General features: G+C 37.0%; 2 protein-coding genes across 2 annotated transcripts in view; both read right to left on the bottom strand.

Annotated features, from left to right (window-relative positions):
• The window catches only part of SiaT (beta-galactoside-a-2,6-sialyltransferase), a 45,572-nt gene extending 26,918 nt beyond the window's left edge, over positions 1-18,654 (bottom strand). Inside the window, exons 1-3 of the mRNA XM_071586316.1 lie at positions 17,667-18,654; positions 13,276-13,471; positions 9,639-9,838 (exon numbers count right to left, since the gene is read on the bottom strand). Of these exons, the coding sequence (XP_071442417.1) occupies positions 9,639-9,838; positions 13,276-13,471; positions 17,667-18,350 (1,080 nt within the window). The 5' untranslated portion in view covers positions 18,351-18,654. The remainder of the gene's footprint in view (positions 1-9,638; positions 9,839-13,275; positions 13,472-17,666) is intronic.
• Positions 18,655-21,241: 2,587 nt separating this feature from the next.
• LOC139689343 (inactive ubiquitin carboxyl-terminal hydrolase MINDY-4B) overlaps positions 21,242-26,440 on the bottom strand; it is a 56,064-nt gene continuing 50,865 nt past the window's right edge. The window contains 1 exon segment of the mRNA XM_071586426.1: positions 21,242-21,400. Coding sequence (XP_071442527.1) covers positions 21,352-21,400 — 49 coding nt within the window. The 3' untranslated portion in view covers positions 21,242-21,351.

Genomic DNA, 26,440 nt, shown 5'->3' with positions numbered 1-26,440 from the left:
AGAACATTTTGGGGATTTTTTCGCTGTTATTCAAGGTGTTATTGATTTTAATCATTACATTAAGTGCACCTCAAGGAGTCAATCACATCAATGAGTTAGACCATTCAATGAAGCTCAGCAGTTATATTTCTTTGAAATATATGGTTACAGAAAGTCTTCCTTTTCGAGGTGAACACCCCACCATTTGCCTTACAATTATGATTAAATATTGCATATATCATTTCAACAATTTACAAATTATTCATGTACATGTATATATTATCCTTACATATGTTTGACATTGTATTAATATTCTAAACTGGTCATTTGAGGAGAAATCTACCTCATGTAATCATTTTCTTTGATTTAATTCTCAATTTTTTAAATTGTTGTTGGGGCTATATTATTGCAATTTCTGGTATGTTTCAATCTAACTGAGGGTAAATTTGAGCTTAACAACTTTTTTTTCCTGAATGAAGGATATTTTACAGTTCTAATAAGGTCCCCTTTTAACTACGAGGGTCATCCGGAAAGTAGTACCCGTTCGTGCCACATGAAGTGCTGATGACGCGAGTAGCCGCTGGACGAGGTCAGATAGCTTCAGTGGCTTGTCTGCCTTCTCTGAGCCAAGTTGCGTGACGCTAGCATTGCCTGTGTTGTTTCTGTGATTGTTTACAATGTTTAAAAAAATTGAGAACGCCGCCAGTTGTGAAGTGAGGGCAGTGATTAAATTCCTCAATGCAAGAAACGTTCGCCCATGTGATATTCATCGCCAATTAAAGGAGGTGTATGGAGACAATGTAATGGACGAGTCGTCTGTTCGGCGGTGGTGTCGCAACTTCAACATGGGGAGGGGGAACACACACGACGATGAGCGTTCGGGGAGACCGTCTGTCATTACAGACCAACTGGTGAGCTCAGTTGACGAATTCGTGAGGAACGATCGGCGCGTCACAATTGATGACATCTGTGAGCATTTTCCCAATGTTTCTCGAACAATTGTTCATGAAATTGTTAAACACCATCTGCATTATGCAAAAATTTGTGCAAGATGGGTCCCTCGCGTATCTCAATGAGCTGGCGGCGAAGGACTATGCAGCAGGAATACAGAAACTTGTCACACGTTATGACAAATGCCTTAATTTGCTTGGAGATTATGTTGAGAAGTAGTTTAAAGTATCCTCTTTCAAATAAAATTTTTTATGTTTGTTAATATTTACTTTTGTGTCTTTATTTCACGAACGGGTACTACTTTCCGGATGACCCTCGTACATTTTACTATATTAACACATATTACATTGTCATGTGAACTTAATGTCACTATAGCCACAAATATTTTCACTTTTTCATAGAGCACCTTGGAGAGAAACATACAACTACAATCGCTTTTTACAACTCATCATGAAAAATTACCTGCGTCACATTGGAAGACGTACATTCATGGAATGGGGGCATTTAAAATATTATTCACAGCAGTGACTCAACAACAATCAGGAGGATATAGACTACTTCAAACGAACTGATATTTCAAAGAATAGCAACAAGATAAGAAGTTTAAGAATTGAGCAGAAGTCAAGATGGTGGCATATTCTATGGACTTTTGAATCCCATTGTATTTTTGTCAATTAATTGCAAAAATGAAAAACAAATGATTTAAGAACATATTAATTTTGACAAAAATATCCATTAGTGCCAACATTATAAACAAAATTAAAAAATACAATATTGGTAATACTATAGTAATTATCAAGAAGAAAATATGCAAATGAAATCAATATTTTTACGCAGCATAAGCTACCCGATATTCTTTTAAAATAGTATATACAGTGAAAACCAAGGATAGATTTTTGTTGTCTTGATAATAAGAGGCATATTAGAAAAGTAATGGCTATTTGGCCATTGAAGGAATATATCATTAGCAAACAATTTCATTGACAGCTATAGTTTCCTACAAACTTAATTCACTATGCTACATTATTGTCATTTACTTTTAAGTACGTTTCATAATGCTACACCAGCTTCTTTTATCTCTCAGCAGAGACATTTTTCACCTAGGAATTGAACCAGTTGATGACAACAGCCACCTTGAGTTCCTTGTCCTCTTCAAACAGTTGTCCATCAAGAAGTTGCTTTAAGTTTAAGAAGAGGAAATAGTCACTGGATGCAAGATCAGGACCAGGGATAGCAGTCCAAAACAACTTGTCCACAGATTATTCTTTGATCTTTGTGTTGGTCAGCAAGTATTTTCGGTGTGCATCTTGGTGTATTGCTGATATCCAAGCTTTTCCGTAGCAATTGTGCAAATAGTCATTTGTCTAGCAAGAGGAAGCCAGAGCACTTCTTGTTAATTGTCGATCAGATCTCAGTTTTTGGTCCAATTGTTGCAGGAATTCATTTGTCTGGTTGTGTCATTTCTGGAGAGTTGATACCATTTTCTAACCTTTCCATTGCTCATAACTAAGTCCTTTCATCAACTAGGCACAATCCCCAATGAATTTTGGTAGCAGACGATCCTCTTGCTCACAAAAATCAATTCACAGTGTGTCCTTTGCAACTGGCGGGAGCATGACGTTTTCATGGACATTGTTATCTGCAATCACTGACAGGCCAACAACTACTGAATCGAAAAACTTCAGCAGCTTGGGTAGCAATCAATAGATGGCACTAATGCATGCATACAACTTTGCCCTGACCCACCAATTTTTAATATTAGAAAGCGGCCCTTTTTGAATATGCCGCATAATGCGCTAGAGTTGAGGTACACACATTGAGGATGCTCTCATGGCAGGGCTTATATTAACTGCACAAAATAAAGACAGAGAAATCAATCCTAAATGTCCCACAAGATGCACCCTTGACTATTCATAAACATATCCACACAGCATATTACACTGCTTGAATATTCAGCATATATTCAGAATAATTAAATGAAGAATACAATGTATCTTTCCACTGTCTTTTATTCACGTACAACCAGTTTCAACGCTCAAGCGTCATCATCAGGTACAAATTAATCAAGACGCAGTCCATTTATATACCATTCATGAGGGAGAGGAGGGGTGGGTGAGAGAGGGGGGAGAAGGAGGGGAAAGAAATTGGGGTTGAGATCAGCGTTGATGGGGAGAGGGGTGTTAAGCATCAGGAAAGGTATTCTTTGTAAAAGGTATTCATTGTATTATTCATTTAATTAACATGAATTTCCACAAAGTTGAGCCAGGAACAATTGAATATATATTCAGAATATTTGAAAAAGGATAAGGATATTTTCTGCAGGTCGATGCATAGATCATAAAATATTGACATTAATTGTAGATTCACTGACCGCAAATTCCCACTCCAGCTCTGCGCATTGCTGGCCAGATCTTTTTCATCTAAAATTTCTACTTTTCGGCCCTCTGTAATGGCCATGACTATGTACTGCTCCACTTTTTCCTTCTCGCCAGACAAATTTTTGTTTCATTAAGAGATTCTTCAAGATTACTGGAACTAGATGAGACTATACTACCTTGATCAAAAATTTCCCGGAATTTATTCAGAAAATTAAAAATACAAGTTTATTCATCTAAATCTATATTGTCCCCTTCAAAGTAATCCCCATCGACTGCAACACACTTATGCCAGCGCTTGATCCAATCCTCGAAACATTTTTTATATTCGGTTTTCGGTATGTCCATCAGTGCTTCCTGCGATTTTTCCATTACTTCCTCTCGGCTGCTAAAACGCGTTCCCCGTAATGTTTTTTTAACTCGATTGAACAGAAAGAAGTCACAGGGAGCCAAATCAGGTGAATTCGGTGGCTGTTGGATGGTATTTGTTGCATTTTTCGTCAAAAAATTACGAATAATGATAGCACTGTGCGACGGTGCGTTATCATGGTGCAAAATCCACGAGTTTTCTGCCCACATTTCTGGTCTCTTTCGGCGAATTGCTTCACGCAAACGTCTCATAACGCCCAAATAATACTCTTTGTTTACTGTCTGGCCTTCTGGCAAAAATTCATGATGCACTACACCGTTGTAATCCATGAAAACCGTCAGCATTGCCTTCTTTTTTGACTGAAAACGACGTGGTTTTTTTGGTCTCGGCTCATTTGGTGAACGCCATTCACTTGCCTGATGTCTGGATTGCGTGTCGTACTCATAAACCCACGTCTCGTCTCCAGTAATGATCCTTTTGATGAATGTGGGATCGGATTCAGCCTCGCAAATCATGTCTTTTGCGACGTCAACACGGTCTCTTTTTTGCATGAAATTGAGGTCTTTTTGCTGCTACACGACGGAAACCCAAATCATTAACCACAATGTCTTGGGCGGATCCATAGGCAATGTTCAAGTCCTCCGCTATTTCTCTGATGGTTAATTTGCGGTTATTGACCAACATTTCTTTTACTTTATCAATTTTTTCACCGACTTTCGATGTCGATGGTCTGCCACTGCGTTCATCATCTTCGATTGACTCACGACCACTTCTGAACCGCTCGTGCCACTGGTAAACGACCGTTTTTTTTAGAGAATCGTTGCCGAAACACTTTTCCAACATTTCCAACGTCCGTGCGCCACTAAATCCGTTTTTTACGCAAAATTTAATACAAGTTCGTTGTTGCAAATTTAAATCCATTTCTGCAATTGTAAAAAATCGCCAACACACACAGAGATAGATGTACTCTTGGCTACGTAACTTTTGCAAATGTCAAGTTATGACACTAAGATTTAAAGGGAATATCAACAACAGATGTACCAATTTAACAAAAAAAACAACTCAAATCGGAACGATGGGAGCGCCACACGGTGGTTATTCCGGGAACTTTTTGATCAAGGTAGTATTATATTAGGGTGGTAGCTTATGCGCTGGCATGTGTTCCTGATACTTACGGATGAATTAAAAAAATTACAAAAGAGAATCACATGTATTCTTGGCATACTCTTCAAAAGATAATCTCCCATCAGGTTCTTCCATGAAAGAAACTGGGATTTTTTTCACCTCAAGAGCTTGAGCATGTCCGTCATGGCTATCATATTAAATGGAGGGGAAATGGGATGAAAATCTTGATTAGGGCTGAAGTCATGCATAGTTTAGTTTAAACAAAATGCATGTCGCCAGATATTTATAAAGGGAAATAGTTACTTTATAACTCAATGCAACATGGGCAACGATGTACTAGCATGAGGATTACATTGAAAAGAGCTATAGCATGCAGTGTCTCCATTTTACACCTTTTTTCCAGATCGAGTTTCATTATACAAAAATTAATTTTGCTTAACCATCTTGAAAATATGTGGCGATATAAAAAGGTGCAGAATTCAAAAGTAAGCGCTAGCAATGGCACTCAAAACCGCATTGCAATGGCTTACTGCAGTGGGCATTACCATTTTCTCCATTCACTGATATGTGTATAATATAGACCCCCATGTTCATCACTTCTGTCACCACCTCCCTTACCCCTAGCTTTTAAAGGCCGTGGAACCTTGCACAATGAGCATAATCCATTCCACGATCTTTCTCATAAAGCAAAACACTAATTTAGTGCAACAATTTTTGCCAATGTATTAATGTAAAATATGAAAATGCATTCAATGCCAAAAAAATATATTATGCAAAAGTACTATTCAAAGAAAATTACATATATGAGGGTCATTCAAGGATAAGTAAAGAGACAAATGGCTATAACTCAACAACAGTTCATTGGAAATTCTTAGGAAATTTGGACTATCGTTCAAAATAATCGCCCTCAACATTTATGCACTCATCCCGCCTTTCTTGTAGCTTCTTAATTCCTGAATTCTTTCGATTGGTCCCGAAGCGACTTTAGCAACACTTCCATGGTGTCCTCCTTGCTGGTGAATCTTTTTCCAGGGGAAGCATTGGCGAGTGGTCCAAACGTAAAATAAGACCAGGCAAGGTCTGGACTACATATACACAGGATTAGGTAAGGCCTCCCAAACCAATTCTTGAAACTTATTACACCTCAGCAGGGATACGTGAAGGCGGGCATAGTCATGCTGAAAAATGACTACTTTTGCCATGAGTCCATGACCTTTACTCCTGATAGCTGGTTTCAGTTTGTGTTCCAGCATTTCAGATTAGTACTGGCTATTGAGAGCTCTCTGATCTTCAAGGAAACCACAGCAGACTGGACACTGTGAGTCCCAAAACGATGGTCAGCATCACTCACCTGCAGAGGGTTGAATCTTGAGTTTCTTTTCAAACGGGAGAGCTGGCAACTCCATAATCGTCTTTTTGTCTCAGGAGGGTAGTGATGATGACAGTGACAAGTCACTATTCGTTCAAAAAAAGTATCTCCTTCAATCAAACTTCATTACTTTAAGTCTTGAATAATAGAAAGTCTAAAGTCTTAATGAACATCAGTAAGCTGCCTGGGAACCCATCTTGCACACGTTTTCCTGCACTTAGAGTGGTTATGAATGATATTCTGAACAGTTCCAACACTTGCTTAAACTTCCTTGGCTATCACTTCAATGGTAATTCTTCTATTATCGAAAATAAGTCAATTGATCCTTGCTTCCTAGGAGGGACCAGAAACTTTGACTGGACATCTGCTTTGGGGTTCATCATCCACACTTGCTTGGCCATTTTATAACTGATCAACCCACTTGCAACCATTCATATGGTTCATACTACTTAATCATAACTGTATTTTATCAACATTTTAGAAAGTGTTTCACTTGCTTTTACACCTTCCACAACTAAAAATCTAATGATAAAGCGCTGTTCTTCCATGGTGCAATCTTCCAATGGGCTTGCCATGGTGAACTGAAGATTCTAAGGTAATGTTGATATAAAATAATCGAACAGCTGATCAGAGCTCATCCTAGGATTGCCAACTAATACCCCTGAAAAAATGGCAAAGATTCATTGAATAGTTTCAAAATGAGAGACCTTGTCTCTTTCCTTATTGAATGACCGTCCCACGTTATTTGGGATCACGGATCATTTTCATCTTTCCTTCTGCTGCAAAGGGAAGCATCCTGGAATGGAAACTCAATTTGTAAAAACAAAGAAGGATCAACATAATTAGTTCTTTACCCATGATACATTCCTAAATCATTTTTACAAGATAGGCGTCTAGAGAAATTTGCTTTTTCCAATGCTTCAAAATTTAGTAAAAATAATACTCAGCATCATCATTGAATAAATTTTTAGTACTCATAGCTAGTCTTATAAGAGCAATGCTTCATTTCCACAGTACTACGCAACATTTTCTCATAACCTCCACATGGCATTTAGCCTGCTCTTCTGGAATTTACACTCATTCAAGGGTAAACAAGCAGAAGTTTGCCTTTTCAAATTCCAATTGCATTGGCACAAAATAGCAGCGTGAGATGGCCTCTCATTGGCTTGTGGCCACGCAATGCAATCTCCTCCACTGTTACATGCACATATATGGAATTGCTTTGGTATCTGCTTCCGGGAGAGACCTGTTTTGTCAGAATTTTTAAACATGCTGTGGCAGGTAACCCTCACAATCTATGAGCTTCTCAAAGTCATCAATGAAGTTCTCTGCTGCCTTTGACTCAGAGCTTGCTTATCCACCAAGCCTCACGATGCCATGGATGCTGGTTTGTCCCAGAAACTTCTCAAACTACACACAGCAAGTGATTATGGCAAGTGGTCAACCAATTCAAAGTGAAATTCGTGAATTTTAGCCATAGTGACTGCCAAAGTGTGAGCAGGTGCACTGTCCTGATGGAAAAGCACTTTCCTCACCTTCAAACGCAGTCCTCTTTTACCAATTTTTGCTTATTTTACCTCTTTGAAGATAATCGATGAACACAATTCCATAACTATCCCAAAAAAGTCGCCATCATATTCCCAGATGACTGAACTCTGCCTTTTTCTGCAGGTTAACCCCCTGCAGTCCACTGTTTAGGCTTCTTTTTGTCCATGGAGTAAGATGGTGGATCCAAGTTTCATCTACAGTTATCAATCCATGCAAAAAAATCTTACTCCCTTCTCTTAAACTGCTCCAACAGGGCATGTTTAGAAATGTTCATTTGAATGCGTTTTTGGTCACAACTGAGCAAACGTGGGAACCAATGCACAAATAGCTTACACATGTCCAAGTCTTCAGTCAACATACATGTCAAATGAATTCTTTTGATATGCCCATTGCCTCTGCTACCTCCATAACCTCAATTCAATAGCCATTTAGTAACAATCGGTAAACATTTTTGAAGTCATTGGTGATTGTAGAAGATTTTGGCCATCCTGGACGCTCATCATCAGCCAAACTGGTACAGCCATGCTTTAATTCAGCTGCTCAAAACTTCATGCTCATAAATGATACTGCAGAGTCCATGTACACAGTGTGGCGGTTCATTTGTTTGTGAAATTCAGGGGTGTGCCGTGAGGTGTCACCCTAGGCACGACCCACGAGGAGGCATTTTGACCCATGCGGAAGTAGTCACGCCTCAACCCCAGCTGAGCGTTCATCCCTCTTGTGCACGTGGCGCCCATGGCATATATCTTTCCGTGTTGACCTTGGTCTGTTGTCCACAGCACTCAGAATAAATCTGCTGTTCATTCAAACGCTTTATATGTGCTTTATTAGTATTTCCTAGCACCGCCTGCGCTAACATAATTTCCGGCACCCCCACACACAGCATCCACTCGTCTTTGATCAGCATTTTCACAAAAGCCCTAACAACCATTGTCTCAAACAATTTTCAAACAACAACTAAGAGTCTACAATGGCTGGAATTTTGGTGAGTAGCCTTCAACACATGTAGGAACACACTCCCTAACTTCTTTTGAAGAGTGCTGCCATCTTCAGTCTTTGGTCAAAAAGGTTTTACACAATTCTCATGATGATTTAGAAGGGCAACCAGGAGAATAGCATTAAGCTCCTGTTAGGTATGGTAATAAGACACTCTTAACTGGTGCTACTTTGAATTTAGCCATGTTAAGAGAGTCAATATCTTACATGGAGGGCAGCCAACTCACACGTAAACTGCACCCAGACATTCTTTCTCCTGACTATCAAGTTTGGCATTTAATTCAGTATCCAAACTCCAATGTCTCGGCAGTGCAAAATTTGTAACGAATGGAGCTCTACGCTGATTCCATCCCACCCATTTGGAAATAGCCTCCGGTAGGGTATCGGCCGTACCATTGCCTAATTGCCAAATATGTAGCGTAAGTTCTTATAGATGGAATACTTTTAAATTCCATTGACTGGGTCACGCACGAAAAAGAAAGCATTCTGCTCTAATGCAATGTACTGAAATTGACTAAAAATTGAATAATGTCAATGCACAGGAGGGAATAATGAAAGAAACATAGGAGTATTTGCACATTTCAACACATCAAAAACATTTAACATAGAATACATAAAACTCAACCACTGGCACAAACACCATTTGGATGGCTAAAACTTATCCATCTTAATGCATGCATCTTCATTTAAACAAGCCTTGGCTTTTAAAGGTACAAGTAGATGGCAAAAATGATCAGGAACTTAATTACAATAATGGAATAACTTTAAGGGAGTCAAAATGGCAAATGTACATGCTAATGGCTAGCACTTCCAAGGAACACATGGGAGAAATCACACAAACTTAATTAAATATACGGCATGTGGTAATAAAATTAATAATATACTTGCACTATGTCATGTCCACTCTCACTGCAAAGTCACTCACCTCTTCCAGGGTTGAGGTGTAATTGCTGGGATCCCAAGCAAGCAGAGAAATATTCTTGTAGAGAGGAGAGTGAAGAAAGTTGAAACGTGCCTTTGAAACAACTTGGGAGTTGACTATGCGCAGCGTGGTCTTACTGCCAACATCAGACTCGTATCCAATGGTGGGCGCATGGTTAAACCTCAACACAGCATCATGAGAATCTAGAAAAGCCAAGAATCTGATGAACAGAGCCAGGTGATGACATTCAGGATTCCACTTGACATTAACGCCCATGAGAAAGGAAAGTCATACTGTCAAACATCCACGATTTACATGCTCCTTTCTCAAGGAAGACAGTGATTTTCTTGCTATGGACAGAGCAAAAATCATATTGATTGGAAATCAAAACCACAAAGCTATATCAAGCTTTCTTCTTCATAATCTTAGTTGATTCTCATGCCAAAGAAAAAAACGGCTGAGGTTTAATAGGTAAACAATTCCTCAAAATAGAAACACATATCCAAGGTAAATATATATCAAAAATGTTCAACATTCGCCAGAGCACTAAAACCTCCGAAATAATACGTGCAATGATTGCACCGCTATGACTCTTGATAATTTTCTTAACACTATGAAAACATCAGATACCAAAAAGTGTGCCAACGGAAGTTAGCACTGCCTGAAAATAACACTCCATGAGTGCAGCAGAATGAGCGCAGTGAAACTTGAGGTGGAGTGAGTCAATAAGAGCCAAAAACGATACGGAGGGATCCGAGGAGTGGGCCATTGGGCTGAGGAAGGGAGAGCAATTTCAAAACTACAGCGCTACCCGTCACGAAGGGTGAGAACAATGCCTCTCAAAGTGAGCACGGTCTTTCTTCATTGGCTATACACTCTTGCAGGACTAGCCTCCCTTGCCACCACTTTCAAGCATAAAACTGGGAGGGGGATACATATGAAGCTACCCATTCTGAAATTATACAAGAGTCAAAACAATTACAGTAAACACTCAATGCTAGTGGATGCATGATGGGAAATGGGTATTTGAAAAACACACAAAAATGAAGCACCCAGAAAATATGGCCTTGATGTAAGCTAATGTGTGCATGGAGACGCTCCTTTTCCATTCTGTATGATTGATTTAGTTTTTTTAGCAAAGGAAAGTGCATTTTTTCCAATTCTCAGCCATTTCATAAGGGGTGGAATTATAGACACAAAAGAACAGAGAGCCATCATCAATTGAATAATAATAAAGCTTGATTCACCACACGCAGGCTCAGCATGGTTTTGTAATAAAGCAAAAAATGTACACCTATATTCTTAGCACACATCACATGAAATAAGGTTATTTTCATTGAGACATTTAACAAAAACTACATTTTAGACTTTCCTTTACATAATGCATAAAATTAATGCACAGAGTACAAAGGTTTAATAAGCAGGTATGCCTAAAGATTACGCTTGAAAGCTTTTGAAGGAGATGCTTCAAATCAGGAGTTGAATAGCAGAACATAATGTCCTCAGAAAGCTAAACCAATCACGTTGCCAGGAAAAATGGACGTGGCTGGTGAGGTATGACTCTTAAAATAGGATCACTAATGCAGATTCATGATATCAATTGCATTAATACCTATTAGGTAGTTAATACCTTTTTGTAGCATAAAGTAAAGCTGTGTATTTGCTCTTGCCTTAGAGGATAGTAAGGAGTTCTCAGGGCTAACAAATGCACGGGAAAAAATACTGGCAAAGTATAGAGAGTACAAAATTTTTACGTTAAAACATTAAATACAATTGATAACTAATTGTATAAAATTGTATAATTGTATATAATATAATATATTGTATAATTGTATATACAATTGATAACTAATAAATAACAAAGTTGAGGCTGAAACTATTGAACAATTGATAACTTTTTATTTTGTGAAATTAAAAACTTTTAAGAAAGCAGAGGTATTTCACACGTGTATCTTTTAAAAATTACTTCAAAGTTTCAAAGCATTTAACTATCTTTATAATTGTAATTTCATTAAAATATTGAGGCACTGGGGAGGAAAGAGCACGCGTAATCCTCCGAACATGGATAATCGAGAATTTATCATAATGTACTTGAAATATAAAAATCAGATCAATGAAGATGCATCCAAAACATGACAAGGGAGTGGTGGACAGTCAAATGGAGAGAGATTGAAGGGACGTTTGAGATGAGAAGAAGAGGGACAAGCAGGTGTTGATGTGCAAGGAGGTGTAAGGGTAAAGAGTTAATGAGAGCCAGAGGATAGGCGTTGTATTCTCACAATAATTGTCAGCTCTCCTCGTCAGTATTTTAATTTGAAGATTGGACAACTGAAGCCAACTCCCTTGGCTTAGCATCTCCCCTGGTGGCTGCTCCTGGATCTATCATCCCACTACACACGAGGCATTCACACATTTGGTCTCTCTCTCGTGGGGACTTTCCTTCCACATACGTCATCCCCAGCACTAAAGGAGAATAAGGCAACACAGGGTATGACAAGGAAGAAAGAGATGGGTCACAGAGATTGAACTATTACACGTTGAGAGACCACAGTGGATTGTCTTGGGATTTCTCCACATCAATGAATGCCACAAAGGTCAGTTCATCTTTCTGTTTACTTTAGTCAAGAGGGGTCTGAGTTCAAACTAGTCTTTGATTTAGTACTACTCTTCCCCAGATTATTTAGCCTTCATGAATTCAGCTTTGATGCATGGGTCATCAGACAAACTGTTCTAAAGTTTTACATTTTTCTTTTTTGGGATAAGGGTGATTCCATTCTTCTTTGAGTTCATCGGCATTCCTCTTCTCAGCTACATATTAAGTTGAATTACTGTGTCAAAAACTTTTCTCCTGAATTGTTAATAATTCTAAGGGTATAGTGTCAATTGTCGATGCCTTTTTTGCCCATAAGTCCTTTACTGCATCATCAAATTCAACACAGAGGGCATTGTGTCCCTTTCTCATTATTGCCGGCAGTTTCCACTTCTATCAGTAGTCCAGCATTCCTTTATTTTCCATCACACATATTGTCCAAATACTCTTCACATCTACTCTTCACTTCACCTTCATCTCCACCACCAACGAGTTCACACCATTGCTATCCCAAATGGTCTTGATATTTTCTGTAATAATTGAAGTGGTCCTCAAAGTTTTTTAAGCTGCTTGAATGTTTCCTGATCAATGTTTTGCTGCATCCCTCTGGCACAGGGTCTTCATTCTTCATCCTTCTTTGGCTTGTCTTGCCTGGTGGTCAATTCCATTTCTTAATCATTAGCAACCAAATTTACACAGCCATAACTCCCATTGTTTTTATAGTATCATACATCAGACACATTTGCAGCAAATTATTATCCCTTCATAAATACACACCATAATTTTAGATGGTAGCTAGTGTCATTAGCTTGCTAGTCAATGTCATATAAAGGAATGGTAGCCATTGATATGAAAGTATGTCAATAACTTGTTTCCACACAATATTGGGGGCAGGGTGGGAATGAGAAAAGTGAAATTTGAAAATAATTTCATGCACCCAGGAAGAAATTAAGATGGTTTAAACACATAATGCAAATATGAAGGGGAAATTATACATGAAGATATGATTTCATCAAAATATTACACTAATTATGAGTATTTCTTACGTACCAATGAGACCACCAAGGTCAGATCCAAAAAGGGAGCCAGCATTGGTGACAATGGCACATGTGTTGAAGTGAGTATTAGCAAACAACGAGTCTTTATGAAGATATTTCCCCAGGCCAAGGGAACCAAATGGGTTGTCCACGGGGGAAATCATCCTGATAGACACACTCTTCTTCAGTTCACACACCAAATCTTGAGCCTTAAAGTGTAAACACAAATTCAGTGACTTCTCCCTTCACTACATCAAATTACAATTGCACCACATGCATTTGGGTGCATGGAAATCCACCAAATGGCACAAATATCCATTCACATGGACATAGATATGAGGAAAAGGGATAAGAACACATGTCAAAGGCATTAAAGACAGGAGAGGTGGGGAAGGCAAAATCGAGCAGATCACAAATGTAAATAAGTTTTTTGACCGGGAGTTGAACCACGGATTTGTCGACATGCCGATGCTCTAACCACTTGAGATATCAAGGAAATGTAAATAACACTGAAATCTGCTAAGGGGGGTTTAGTCAACCACTTGCCCCGATTCTTGGCCAGAAGATGGCATCGGGGAACTATTTCACCCACAAAAGGAGACATAGAGAAGGACACAAGAGAAAAGGATAGTAGGGAAAGCAATCATAAAGCATCATAAAGGATAGGAACCCCTGCAGTAAAAATACCAATGTATCCTTCCACTATATTTTTACTCTGTAGAAGTAGTTTTGATGCATCTGCCTCAGGTCATCCACCTGAGGATGTTGCTGATGCATCAAAACTAGTTGTACCAAATAAAATGGAGTACATATATATTTTTTCCATAAAATATATTTTATATACACAGCAACTGAATAATTAGACCACTATTTGTACATAGATTTTGATGCATAATATTGTCATCTATGAAGATAGCATCAACTTTGTAAAATATTGACAAACACATACACATATCATGCTTTTAGATTTAATTGCCACTCAAAATTCTTTCAATAAACCATGACTGAGGATACAGATCATTCAAAAGCTTAATAGATTAGGTTAACCAGTCGTCCATAATTGATTAATCCAAAATGAAAGGTCCCAACTTATTAGTGGAATCAATTATTGGTTTTGCTATTGCATGTGATTGCTGATAAACAAATTAAGGAGGCAGTACAAATCCCAATGAAAAACAAAAAGTCTGAAAAACGTGATAATTTCAGAACAATCAGCCCGACCACCCGTGCATAAAAAATTATGGTAACATTATTACGGTAACTTGTGAATGGGGGAGAAAGCAGAGGAGTATTTGAGTGAGGACTTTTTTTCGATTTTTTAAGAAGCAGATGAGCAAGAGAAGTCATTCTCAGACTCTACTCAGATCTACCCAAGAGGATGGAGAAAGATCAACCAACCTATACCACATTGCATGACCAGGTGAAAGTCTTTGACATGGGCCGGAATAAAACACTACATTCCACAAAGGAAATTGATATGTACTATGATTACAGGAGACTGACATACACTACACATAAACAGAACACATGGCAGTCATTAGAGGTGGTGAGCAGATAAGAAGCTGAAATAAAGACAGGGCTCCTCATTATCACCATTGATATTTAATGTGCATTGTTATCATCAGTGGTCTACTGCTTGAGGTAGATTTTTGCATGCACACAAGCTGCCAAACAGTACTGCAACAATTTCCTCATTTTTTGCCTTCTTATTTCAACGTTTAACTAAGCCTTTCTCTTTCTGGAAAACTACATAACCTTTATTTTATTTAAATTGATTCTCATCCCATTTCTATTGCATTGAATTCCCAATTCACATAGAAATACTTGCAAACCCAGGGCTGACTGACTAACTAAAGCCAGTTTCTGCCCTCTCATTTTACACAGTAAAATCCTTGATTTGTTTACATATATTCATTCCAGACCATTCCACTAACCTTCCAATGCACTCAGCAAATGCTAGCAACCACTTCGCTGACTGACTAACTAGAGCTTGATCATCTGCAAACCTATCTGATTTTATGAATTCTCCAAAAAATGTAATTCCTATCGCCAGTTCTTCCCATGCCTCTTTAATCATTCCCTCCACATATACGTTGGACAGCATCGGTGATCATGAACAACCTTGTAATACACCCCTTCCTAAAAATTCCCATCCAGACTCTCCAGCCCTCAATTGCACCTGAGCAGTCTGAGACATGTACAGGTTGTGGATCAGCCTCCTATCCTTCCAATCAACTGTTCCACTACAACTGTTTAACTCTCTGTTTTAATCAATTTCTTGACCACTGTTTTTTGCAATATATTCATTAGTTTTTCCCAATTCACTCCTCAATGCCTTTTCAATATCTACAAAGCAGACAAATACATCCTGATTGTTGTATTCCTTAATATTGTAACGTACATTCTTTTATAATTAATGCATATATTGAGAAGGCAATTCACGAGATCAAGAAAAAGACGTAGAGAAGGTGGTGGTGAACTTAAGGAGAAAGGAAAAATAGGCTGCGGTTTGCAGATTATGCAGCTGCATTTGCAGAGAAGATGAAAGATCTGATAAGAAGACTAGCCACTATGAAGGGGGAATGAAAGATTACCACCTCAAGATAAACAGGATTAAAACTAAGTAATTTTCAGCGGTGGAAAAGGGCAAGATAATCTTCCAGTCAAGACTAGGGAAAGATATACTGGAACAAATGAAAGAGTGTTGCTATATGGCAGCAGGATCACCAGCAATGAAAGAAGCAAGAGGGATATGGTAACCAAATATGGAATGGCAAAGGAAGACTTGGACAAAAGAAGCAGCAGAAAGAAGAAGAATATTGGAGAGAATGGCAATGTGGAGCTACTGAAAGTTGACAAAAATAAACTGGATGGACAGAGTAACAAGAAATACACTGAGGTAGTAAGAACTAGTATTCTGAAGAGTGAGCACTTGGAAGAAGGAGAGGGAAATTCACTGGACACATCCTGGAGCATGATGGTTTACTAAAGAGCATAATTGAATGGAATATGGAAGGGGGAAGAATCATTGGGGAAGGCAAATGGTGAGTTAGAGAAGCAGGTATGGGAAAATGATGGCACAAGGAGCTATGAGGGAAAGAAGGGATTGGCAGGGAACAGGATATAGTATGCAGGCTGCTACAAACCAATCCTCAGAATAACCCATTGCCCATACAATTAAAGTTACGACAAAATGAAGAATTTTCCATACATAGAATCAATTATGGGGTAAATTCTAAAACTGTCCATAATTTTCCCTGGTCTTACGATTTTGAGGCCAGCAGCAACCCTGAATGGAGTGAAAAAATGAACAATGGTATACACAACTGCCTTCCCAATACATAAGAGGTTATAATTGAGAATACCCTACATCGACGGTAGTACCATATCATTTACAAGAAGCAGACAGTTAATAATTGGATGCTTCAGGGTAGCCTTCAAACTGCAAAATGTCTTGCAAAAGAAATGAAATACTGCTCCTAACATATGGTCCAACATGAGATTGGTCAACGATGTTCTTTAAGAAACAATAAAATTACAATTACTCTTGGAGGGTGGAATGAAATAAAGGATAACACAAATGGAAATGATATTAACTTTTCAAGGAAGATTATAAATAATCGAAGGACTCTTATTGCACCACACCTCACACCATCTCTGGTTCATCTGGATGTGGTACAATAAAAACTGGATAGGGTTCGCCATAAAGCACCTATTAACTCAAATGATTAGAAAATTTGAGATGTACTTAACTCAGAAAATTTAAACACTACACTTTTCATTCAGCCATTCAAGAGCCATTCTTTTGTGGTTGTAAAAAACCACAAAAGAATGGCTGTGGTAAACATTGTTAAATACTCTCCAGGTAAGACCCTAAAATACTTTATACGAGGCGACTATTAAATTTTATCTCAAAAAATCACATTACCGACGCATTATACGTATAATCATCCTATGTCCCCAAAACTGTTAGCCAATCAAGTTTGATTCATTTATTTTTTATTATTTACGTAATGACAAGAGGGAATACGGATTAGAATAAATGGAATCCTGAATAAGTAAATTATGGCAATAACATCCGTCATAACTGATAATATACAATTATTAACAAAGAATTTGAGTTGATAGAGGAGGATCTGCCTACGGGGCATTAGCACACATATCATATCAGGAAATGAGAATTCAACAAATGTTGTTGATCTTTTGATCACAGTCGGAAACGAGAGCCCATGGAAAATTCAAATATTGAACAATACAACCTAAATATATGCCCACGCTAAAGCCATTGTTAAAAGTAAACATTGGATAACAGCCATAGAATTAAAAAATGGCAAAACCACGATAATTTGCACGCGAGAGCCTGGGAAAGTCCTTAACTTATCAACGACCTGAGTAAGTACTTACACGGCCAGTATAAGCACCTCTTGGACCAGAATATTGGACGTTATATACATTCTTATCTCGAGCAAAAACACTGCTTTCCTCCAGCAAGACTCGTCGTAGCTGAACTACCATCTGGCTTTTATACGCCGCAATGCTAGCATCGAGCTTATCTTGCGGAAGAGGAGAAGATTTAGGAGCACTGGGCTTCTTCTTCTTAGTACTCACTCTATCCGGCTCTTCTTGACTGACGGAGCATTCATGTCCACCACCACATTTGCCATTAGTAACATTCACACCAATTTTATTTCCTACCTCAAACTCCGACTCTTCCTCAGGATCATTTCTAGGTTTTGGAAAACGCGGTTGGCTGTTTTTTACTATGACAGATGATACGCTTCTGTTATTACCACGACGCTTTCCGTGAGACGATCGTTCCGTAGCCTTTCCCTGATTGCTGGTACTAACCATAGATACGCCAGACGCAGCAGCTAATACCCTTTCATCTGAACTTTCGCTGCGGAACTGACTGTACGCAGATTGTAAACTTTCCGAGGCACTTGCAGCAGTCCCAAGTTGGTGTCGGGCAACATATTGCCAATACTGTGACCAAAGCAAATATATGTAGCCACACATTCCTACAAACACTAAATTAATAAAAATCCAAACCGATACAGCAACCGCACGCATGGCGACTTTTTTCGTCATTTGTAAAGGCTTCTACAATGACCATATAAATGCTATACAGATAAGAGCCGGGCAAGACTCTTATTAACAAAAATTGCATTCCGGCACCATCACTTCACTAAAACGCCATTTAATATTCATGATGCGTTCCCTGAATAGCATGGAATTCTGAGGTTCAGTCAAAAACTTATTTTCTTCTATAAAATTATCCACATCTCAAATGAGAGTGCAATACAAAGTTAACACAAAAGTCGTCAAAAACATTGGGAATAATAATCCAAACCAGCAGACGACTCCGCTGGAAATCAGGCAATGAACCAATAAGAGAGATTACTTAAATTAGCCATCTATGGGCCACCATTTCAACTAAATTTTTGAACAGCGCCAATATCAGCATTGCGTGGCGGGAACTTAAAGTATGATTACGTACAACACAGTACAAATATTTGTCATTGAAGATTTTATACCGGTAGGTATATTAAAACTTTGTTTTATAAACAACTAATGAATTTTTATCATAATAATAAGGTCCTTCATTTCTTCGCCTCGGCGGTAACAGTTCGGAGGGAGCTTTAGCCTGCTGCACCATTTCCGACTTTGCTGTTCACCGTTTTCCTTCACAACCTTCCACTTTCATCATGAATAGTTCTCGATACATATCCTCTAATAATACCAGCATGGAGCTATCTCGTTTTCTTGTTATGTGTATTTTATCAAGTAACATCCTTTTTGGTATCAATATATTTTATTTCATTTGCAATGCTAATACACTGTTTACAGAGATTTGGCATACCAATAAATCTTTCATAAAAGGCTCATAGTATAGAATATTAAGGGTACACTAAACGAACATTCATAAGTATTGCAAACAGTTTTCCGAGTAACTTTGTATGGTTGCAATAGTATTAAGGTCTCGCAAATCAGTTGGTCGGAAATCACAGTAATGACTATTTTTTATACTGGCCCAAATGCAATGAAAATAGTGAAATATTTTTCTGTCTCTGGAGCATAAGACTACTGCATTTTTCTCTTTAGGATGACTTTCGTTTAACCCTAATGTGGGTTCCTCAGAAGCATTGATTAGTGGCTGGATGTATTGCCAGCACTGGGTGAATTTTCATCTTTGATTATCTCCTCAATTATGGCCCAATGTTGGTGGCCTATATACGACCAGCCTATGAAAATAATGTCGACACAATATTTCTACACAATCAACACCTGTCATTCATAAGGCATTTTGGTATATTTGATGAAACTAAAATTGAGTGTTCATTTGAATTTTGACATTTTGTGAGTTATTTAAATTTGCAACATTTCATCAAATATCTTCTTATTTGATGCAGTAACCTTACATCATTCTCAAAAATGACATTTTTCCTGAAAATCTCATGGCAAAGGAGATATTTTACGGATGAAACAAATTCTATAAGTTGATATCTTTTAAAATATTCTGTATTCCATTGATTAAAAAACCAAGTTATTAGAAACCACAAAGGGTCATGTTTTAATTTTGGCATTCTGTCTACAAGTACGAACAGAACTTGAAGATCAAGGATGGTGAATATAGATGAAAGAAAGAGCAATATGGTACCTGTTTGGAATCAATTAGTTTCCAAACATTTCTGTACTGGCGTTTCGAAGCTAAGTTAACGTGTATGCTAATAGAAGAAGCCTCCCATCACAGAAATTTTAGATCAGTCATGATTAGGGTATGACCTGATCTACAAGGAAGATTGCCTATCGATCCCGTTTTGACATTCCATGTATCAATTGTGGGTTTGATTAAACTTGACAAAGACCAAATCTGATTGGATTCAAATCAGGCCGAATCAATATTGCTTGGGTTATGTTGGTACCACTTCTTGATAGACATGATGAGGTCAACTCTGGGCTTATTCAAAACTACCATGATTTGATGTGACTAAAGCAGGCCTGATAACATTAAATCATAAATGATATGGTCAGAACAGAAATTTCCATAATGCTCCATTGAATGCTCTTTCCCAGTATATATTGATTTTTTTTACCAATAGACCTGAATTCTTTTCAATGTCCAATTCATATGGGCTCAATGAATCAATCATGAATTTAAGTTTCTGAAATTGGTTTGCATCTGTTTTATTGTAAACATATGCTCATTAGGCCAATGGACATTAAGATGCAAACTGATGCAGAAGTTGTTAGTAAGAGGAAAATGAAATTTTTAGGCAGTAAAAATGTGATTTCCCCTTTCCATTTACTTGCAAAATTATGTACTTCGAAAGAGATGTTGCATTTACCATCTGTCAGAGTAAACAGAATATTTTGGTGTTTCAATTGACTCAATCTAACAGTCAGAAAATGAAGGCCATTTTTATTTCCACGAAAGATACATTTATAGAATAGGAGTAACAAGTATGAAAAAAGATTGGTAATGTTTCCATTCTATAATCCTTGTTTGAAATGGATGAGCAATCCACTTTGGATATGTGAATTCGCTGTCTATGGGGCTTAGTACCTATCCTAATCTAGCAAGCTGGCATTTGGATCAAAGTCAGCAGTTGAAATCTTCTATTTACCAACTACAGCAGCAGGCGATTGTGCAGTAGTTATTATCACTGTATTTTTCCAAGAGCTTTATTCAGTGATTTTTATTTACATACTAGATTCCAAATGATTGATTTTTATTTAGGAATTTTATATAAATAGTTAACCAAAAAAAACCAATGAAATTGTGATTCCAATACGATTGCACGAAAAGTTCAAAATTAAAATTTACATTCTTCTAAATGACTTCTTATCAGCTCATTAACAAATGTCGTGATGGAGATCTTTCAGTTTTCTTCTCAAGGGACAGCCAAAAATACCATTGAGTGTCCTAATAGTTGAGACTTGAAACTAAGTACAAATCATGTATGAAGTAAATATGATTCTATAATTTTTACGTAAATTTACATATGAGTGGAAAAATATAATGAGTGTAAATAATTCAAATTTGCCATCAAAATGCATGCTGCAACTGATGGACCCAAAGGTTTATTCATTAAACATGAGGGACAGTTCCATTCCAAGTGACTTGAGCATCTCTCCATCTGCAAGGAAATATGAAGAGAATATATTAAAAACTATCAAATTGTTAAGAATTCACATTGACAGCAAGGTAACATTGTATCAACATATTTTTGCCACATCAAAGAAACTTCCTAAGTTCTTGCTTATACTGAGAAAACTTAGATACTGATTCCTACCAGCTATTAAAAAAAAATCTATTCTTTTCTATTAAATATCCATTTAATGCATGGAATAGAGCAATGAAGAAACGCCTAATGTGAGGCAAGTCTTTCTCTTCCAGAAAAAACTATTAGCATTGCAATCTCCTCACCTAGAGGACCCTGTGGACCTCTCTTCATAAAAAGAGGTTTACAAACAGTGCATAGTGCCTATGTACTTAAAAATATTATCTACATTTAGGATAACTATTGTAAACCTGTATGTAAATAGTCATCTAGATCTGATGTACATTTTGATAATGCAAGGAGAGAATACCATGTTGATGCAGACTATTGCAGAAGTCAGCAAATCATGATCATGATGTAACTCTTAGTAAACAAAATACATTTATAATATTAATTTGTTCATTCCTCCCCACCAAAGGTGCGCTGGTTACCCAAGGTTGAAATTTTTGTATTTCCTTGCATTTTAATATATTATTTGTTGAGCCATTCCAACTTGGGGGACGTGGTAGTCCAGTGGGTGAAGCACTGGGCCACTGATTGGAGGGCACAGGTTTAATTCCAGGTGACACCTCTGGGCACCCTCAAATACACCTAAGTTGTGTGACTTTTCAGACCCCAGATCTTCCTGGGAAACCACAGATGGCGCTGGGAAAGGAACTGCCCCCCCTCCTCTTTAGTACCCTGTGAATGTTATCCTGAATTTCACATGCTGTATAAGGATTAATGTTAGTTGAGCTCTCTGCACTCACCTATTAAACTGACCTTCAGCTTGATAACTACAGGTATTTTAACTTTATGACATCCTTAATATTTAACATATTGATTCAATGAATAAAGAAATTATTATTGTTATTACTGATCAGTAACTTGAGACATCAATGTTCCAAATCAAATTCAAAGGGAAATTGTTGAACATATAAAAATAAATACAAGGAAAGAAATATGATAAATTTTAAAAATGTTTTAACATTAAGCAGTTTCCAAGCTCCTTAGATGAAATTTGCCATTAAATATACCCCTAATTTTGGGTCAATGTATCTCTGAGAACAAACTTTCCTTAAATGAAATACAATACATGGGAAATTTATCTTGGAAGGAAAACATTTTACTTGGAACCTTATTCCCCCTTGCTGATACACTTGACTCCTTTTGATAATGGGACTAGTCATTCTCATGTTGCATTTGTAGCCTCATAAGCAGGATGATAATATCTATGGATTACCATGAAAAGAATACTTGTTCAAAGTCAAAGTAATGTATTTTAATAGTACTGAAAGGAGAGCATTGTTGTCAATAACTAGATTTTTCATTCTGCTTTTGTTGCCTAACCACTGCCATTGGATAACAGATGGTAGGTCACAGTTTCAAATAAGTGCATTGGTAATACAATGAGGGCTAAATTTCCCACAAATTACATTTTTGCTGTGGCATAAAAGTTTGGAGAGAAAATCATCATTGCATGTGGCAGAAAGCCTCTTTCACAGTGGCATCACACCTCAGTAACAGGTTTCACATTTACACCAACTAGGGAGTTGCATTTGCTGAGAGTTATGGATAGCAAACTGTTTGTAAAGATGCAACAGGAATATTGCCTGTCAATTTAATTAATTTCATGTCTTTTTCTGAGAACTCAGCAGCATTAAACCTTCTGCATATCTTTGTGAGTCTTATTATCCTATGGTATCCATATTTGAGTTCTTAGCCAACCCTGCACACTGTTAACTCCTCTATGTGTTTCCAAGAGCAAACTGATTGGAAGTGAAGAAACTTGAATGACAGTGGAGTAGAGCACATTGCATTTCATGTAGGTATCATGCAAACTCATTTTTGTATCTAAACTCAACCTTAACCACTATAATAAATGTTATCAAGTTTGATGTGTTTTATTGATACGTACAGTTGGCAATAAATTGTTCTCAGCTAACATTCAATTTTCTTCCCTGAAACTTACACTCTTACACCAGTAATAGTATTCATTCCTGTTTCGATGTTTAATTGCATGTGTATGGCATAAGGTCCATTTTCATATATATATATATATATAGTTATAATATTAAAACACTGACATTATTTTGGCAGAAATGTCTAAAATGAAACTCTTTGAGTTAAGTGGATATTATATGCGACCTGAAATGTGTACATCATGACTGTGAGAAGTATTCTCCAACTTCTCTTTTTTCCGTTTGTTTCTTGGTGAGTACTGATGATAAATTTTAGCATGAAAGTTAGTATTATGTGTTATGTTCTTATAATTTTTTTAAGACTACACAGCAGGACTCTTTAAAGTTTTTTTCTGGAAGGTTTGCCCGTACATTAATAGCAGCTTTGTAAGTTTAACCAATCATTGTCTTTCTCAGTATAAAATGTGGCTAACATTTATGCAGTTCTGAATGTTTCCCCACAAAAGAAGGTATTGATGCAGTTATAATTGTTTTTTAGGAAAATAAAAGACAGTTATGAAGTTTTCACTCAAAGCTTTATTATAAAAAGAATTTTCAGAATTTTTCATTCAATGAAAACTATGAATGAAATGCTAAGTAAAGCCCATGGTTACTGCAGTATGTAGTAACTGAGGGGCTTTATCTAAACTTCGAACACTTGTATTTCAGAAATCGTTTCATGTAAGAGGCTACAATTCTACTGTTCCTCTTCTAAACAATGGCAATAGACAAATCACATTACATTTTATAGAATTCTGAGTCCGCAGTTTCATTCTGAGAAAAAATAGCTGATTTGACATTGTCTGACCCTAAAGCCACTTTTCTAGCAGACAAATATTTTTTAATTCTCTAGTCTTCAAATGAAAATCTCTTAATGCCGAATACATTTCATAATAAATGTATCTAATTTAATATCCATTAACACAGAAAATATCTAAATGACTAACCAAGCAGCAGGAAGAAATTGCAAGTCGTGCACTATAATACCTTTGGAGGTTAATTTTTAGGATCAAAGGATGACTTAGAGATGCTGATCTGCAAATAGAAGAGAAAGATAAAATTGATCTTTGAAAGAATTCCATTACAAACAACCTACCTATATTTATGAAGCTATGAAACCTAGATGATCAGGAGCTTATTATAAATTATTTGTTGAACACACAAAAAAGAATGGCAAGAATGCCATCTTATCTTGATCGAGTACATGTATAATATAAATACTTAGGATATAAAATTTTCTGATTAAAATTACCTTTTTTTCCAGTTCTATTCCAGAAATAGAGTAATATATACAGCAACAACAACAGCATAGAAATATGTATGTATTGAAGTATTACATTATGAGAAAGCAATAACCATAAGTATCATATTTACTAGCAGGTGAAAAAATTTATTGATAGGCCTTTGGCTTAACAGGCAGGCAATATCCATCTTGTAACTATGATAACTCAATTGTCCTCTATGCATGAGATTAGGTTTATTTACTGGTACCACTGGTTTTTTCTCCTCAAATCAGCTAGATTATTGAATACTTTTCCATCCAGGTTCTTAAGCATATTAGCAGAATACAAAACTTTTTGGTACATAACTACATTTGACCTTCTCATATCGTGAAGAGATAGGTGTTCCTATGGATTAAGACCCTTAAGTTAATACTTATATAATCAACCTAGAAACATTGACATGAAATTTGCAAATAGAAGAGCATACACTGATACTATTCCCATTGCTCTTTATAATTTTAAAAAGTGTGATTTTGATGATTTTAGTAGCCAATAATATAATGTGAATTGGGCCAATTTATTGACTGAACGAAACTGTTTCATTACTTTTGATGCAGTTCACATATTTATGTCAACATGCTGTATATTTGGTAGTATATTTACTAAATGGTTTGCTACAGGCATAAAACACTCAATCGAACAAAAATGGCCTCCCCATAAAATTTATAAAATCACAAGTGGCATAGAAGATTACCCAAAGTTTGTATTCTTATGAAATAAATAAAAAATAAATACATACCTAAATCCCACTTTAAGTTGTCCAATTGGCTGCTGTAATGGCATCAAGGAATTGTAGCATTGTCTTGCATGAACATGAATTGTTTGATGAAATTGCATGCAAGGAATCGCGTGTTTGTGAAACAAGGCTCCCATCTTATATCATTATCATTTGATTGAATTTGCTCTTTAAAAAGCTGAAATTGTGCCAAAATTATGGATTAATTCAGACAATAGACTGTGTTTTGATATTCTAACAGAGGAAATTGGAGTTAAGGCTCATAAACTGTTGGGTTTTAAATGGCAGATGTGTAAATACATATACTTTGCTCTAGGTTGCAGTTTTTTCAATTGTTAAATATTTACAAGAATCCCTTTAGAGTTCCTTCATATAGAATCCTTATTACAAAATTTTTTCCAGCTTAGAAAAATTTGTAAATTGTTTATCGGAACGAGGCAACCACACATAAACAGAAAAACCACAATAATGGCATTTCGGAACGAGATAACAAGAAAAAAAGACTCCTACTGAAAAGCTTCCCTGAACCCATGGTGGATAGTAACAGTTTCACAATTAGGCACTGGTGGCGCAGACCAAGTGGGTTGGCCCAGCATCAGCTGCCACAACTGCGAGTGAGAATGAAGTTAACAGTATCGGCGGCAGGACTGCGATGTGGAAGGCAACGGGAAACCACCAACCTAGTCTCCCTAGAACATGCAGCCTTGCATTTAAATATAGTAGAATGTGGGCTGCAGTAAACCAATCCTAGGCTTGAAATACTGATAATGATGATTACAAAAGTCAAATCCTCAAATAAGATATCATTCAAAACAAATTTACTAGGGTACTCAACTATGGATTCAAATTGGGAACAGCTCATAATAGTCTGAAATCATTGATGCAGAGCATAAATCTTTCTTCTTTGTACTCATTTGACATGCAAGAGGCATCTTGA

This window comes from Hetaerina americana, unplaced genomic scaffold (assembly GCF_022747635.1).
Source record: "Hetaerina americana unplaced genomic scaffold, ioHetAmer1.1.p SCAF_22, whole genome shotgun sequence".
NCBI lineage: Eukaryota > Metazoa > Arthropoda > Insecta > Odonata > Calopterygidae > Hetaerina > Hetaerina americana.
This window is presented reverse-complemented; position numbering and strand designations above follow the sequence as displayed.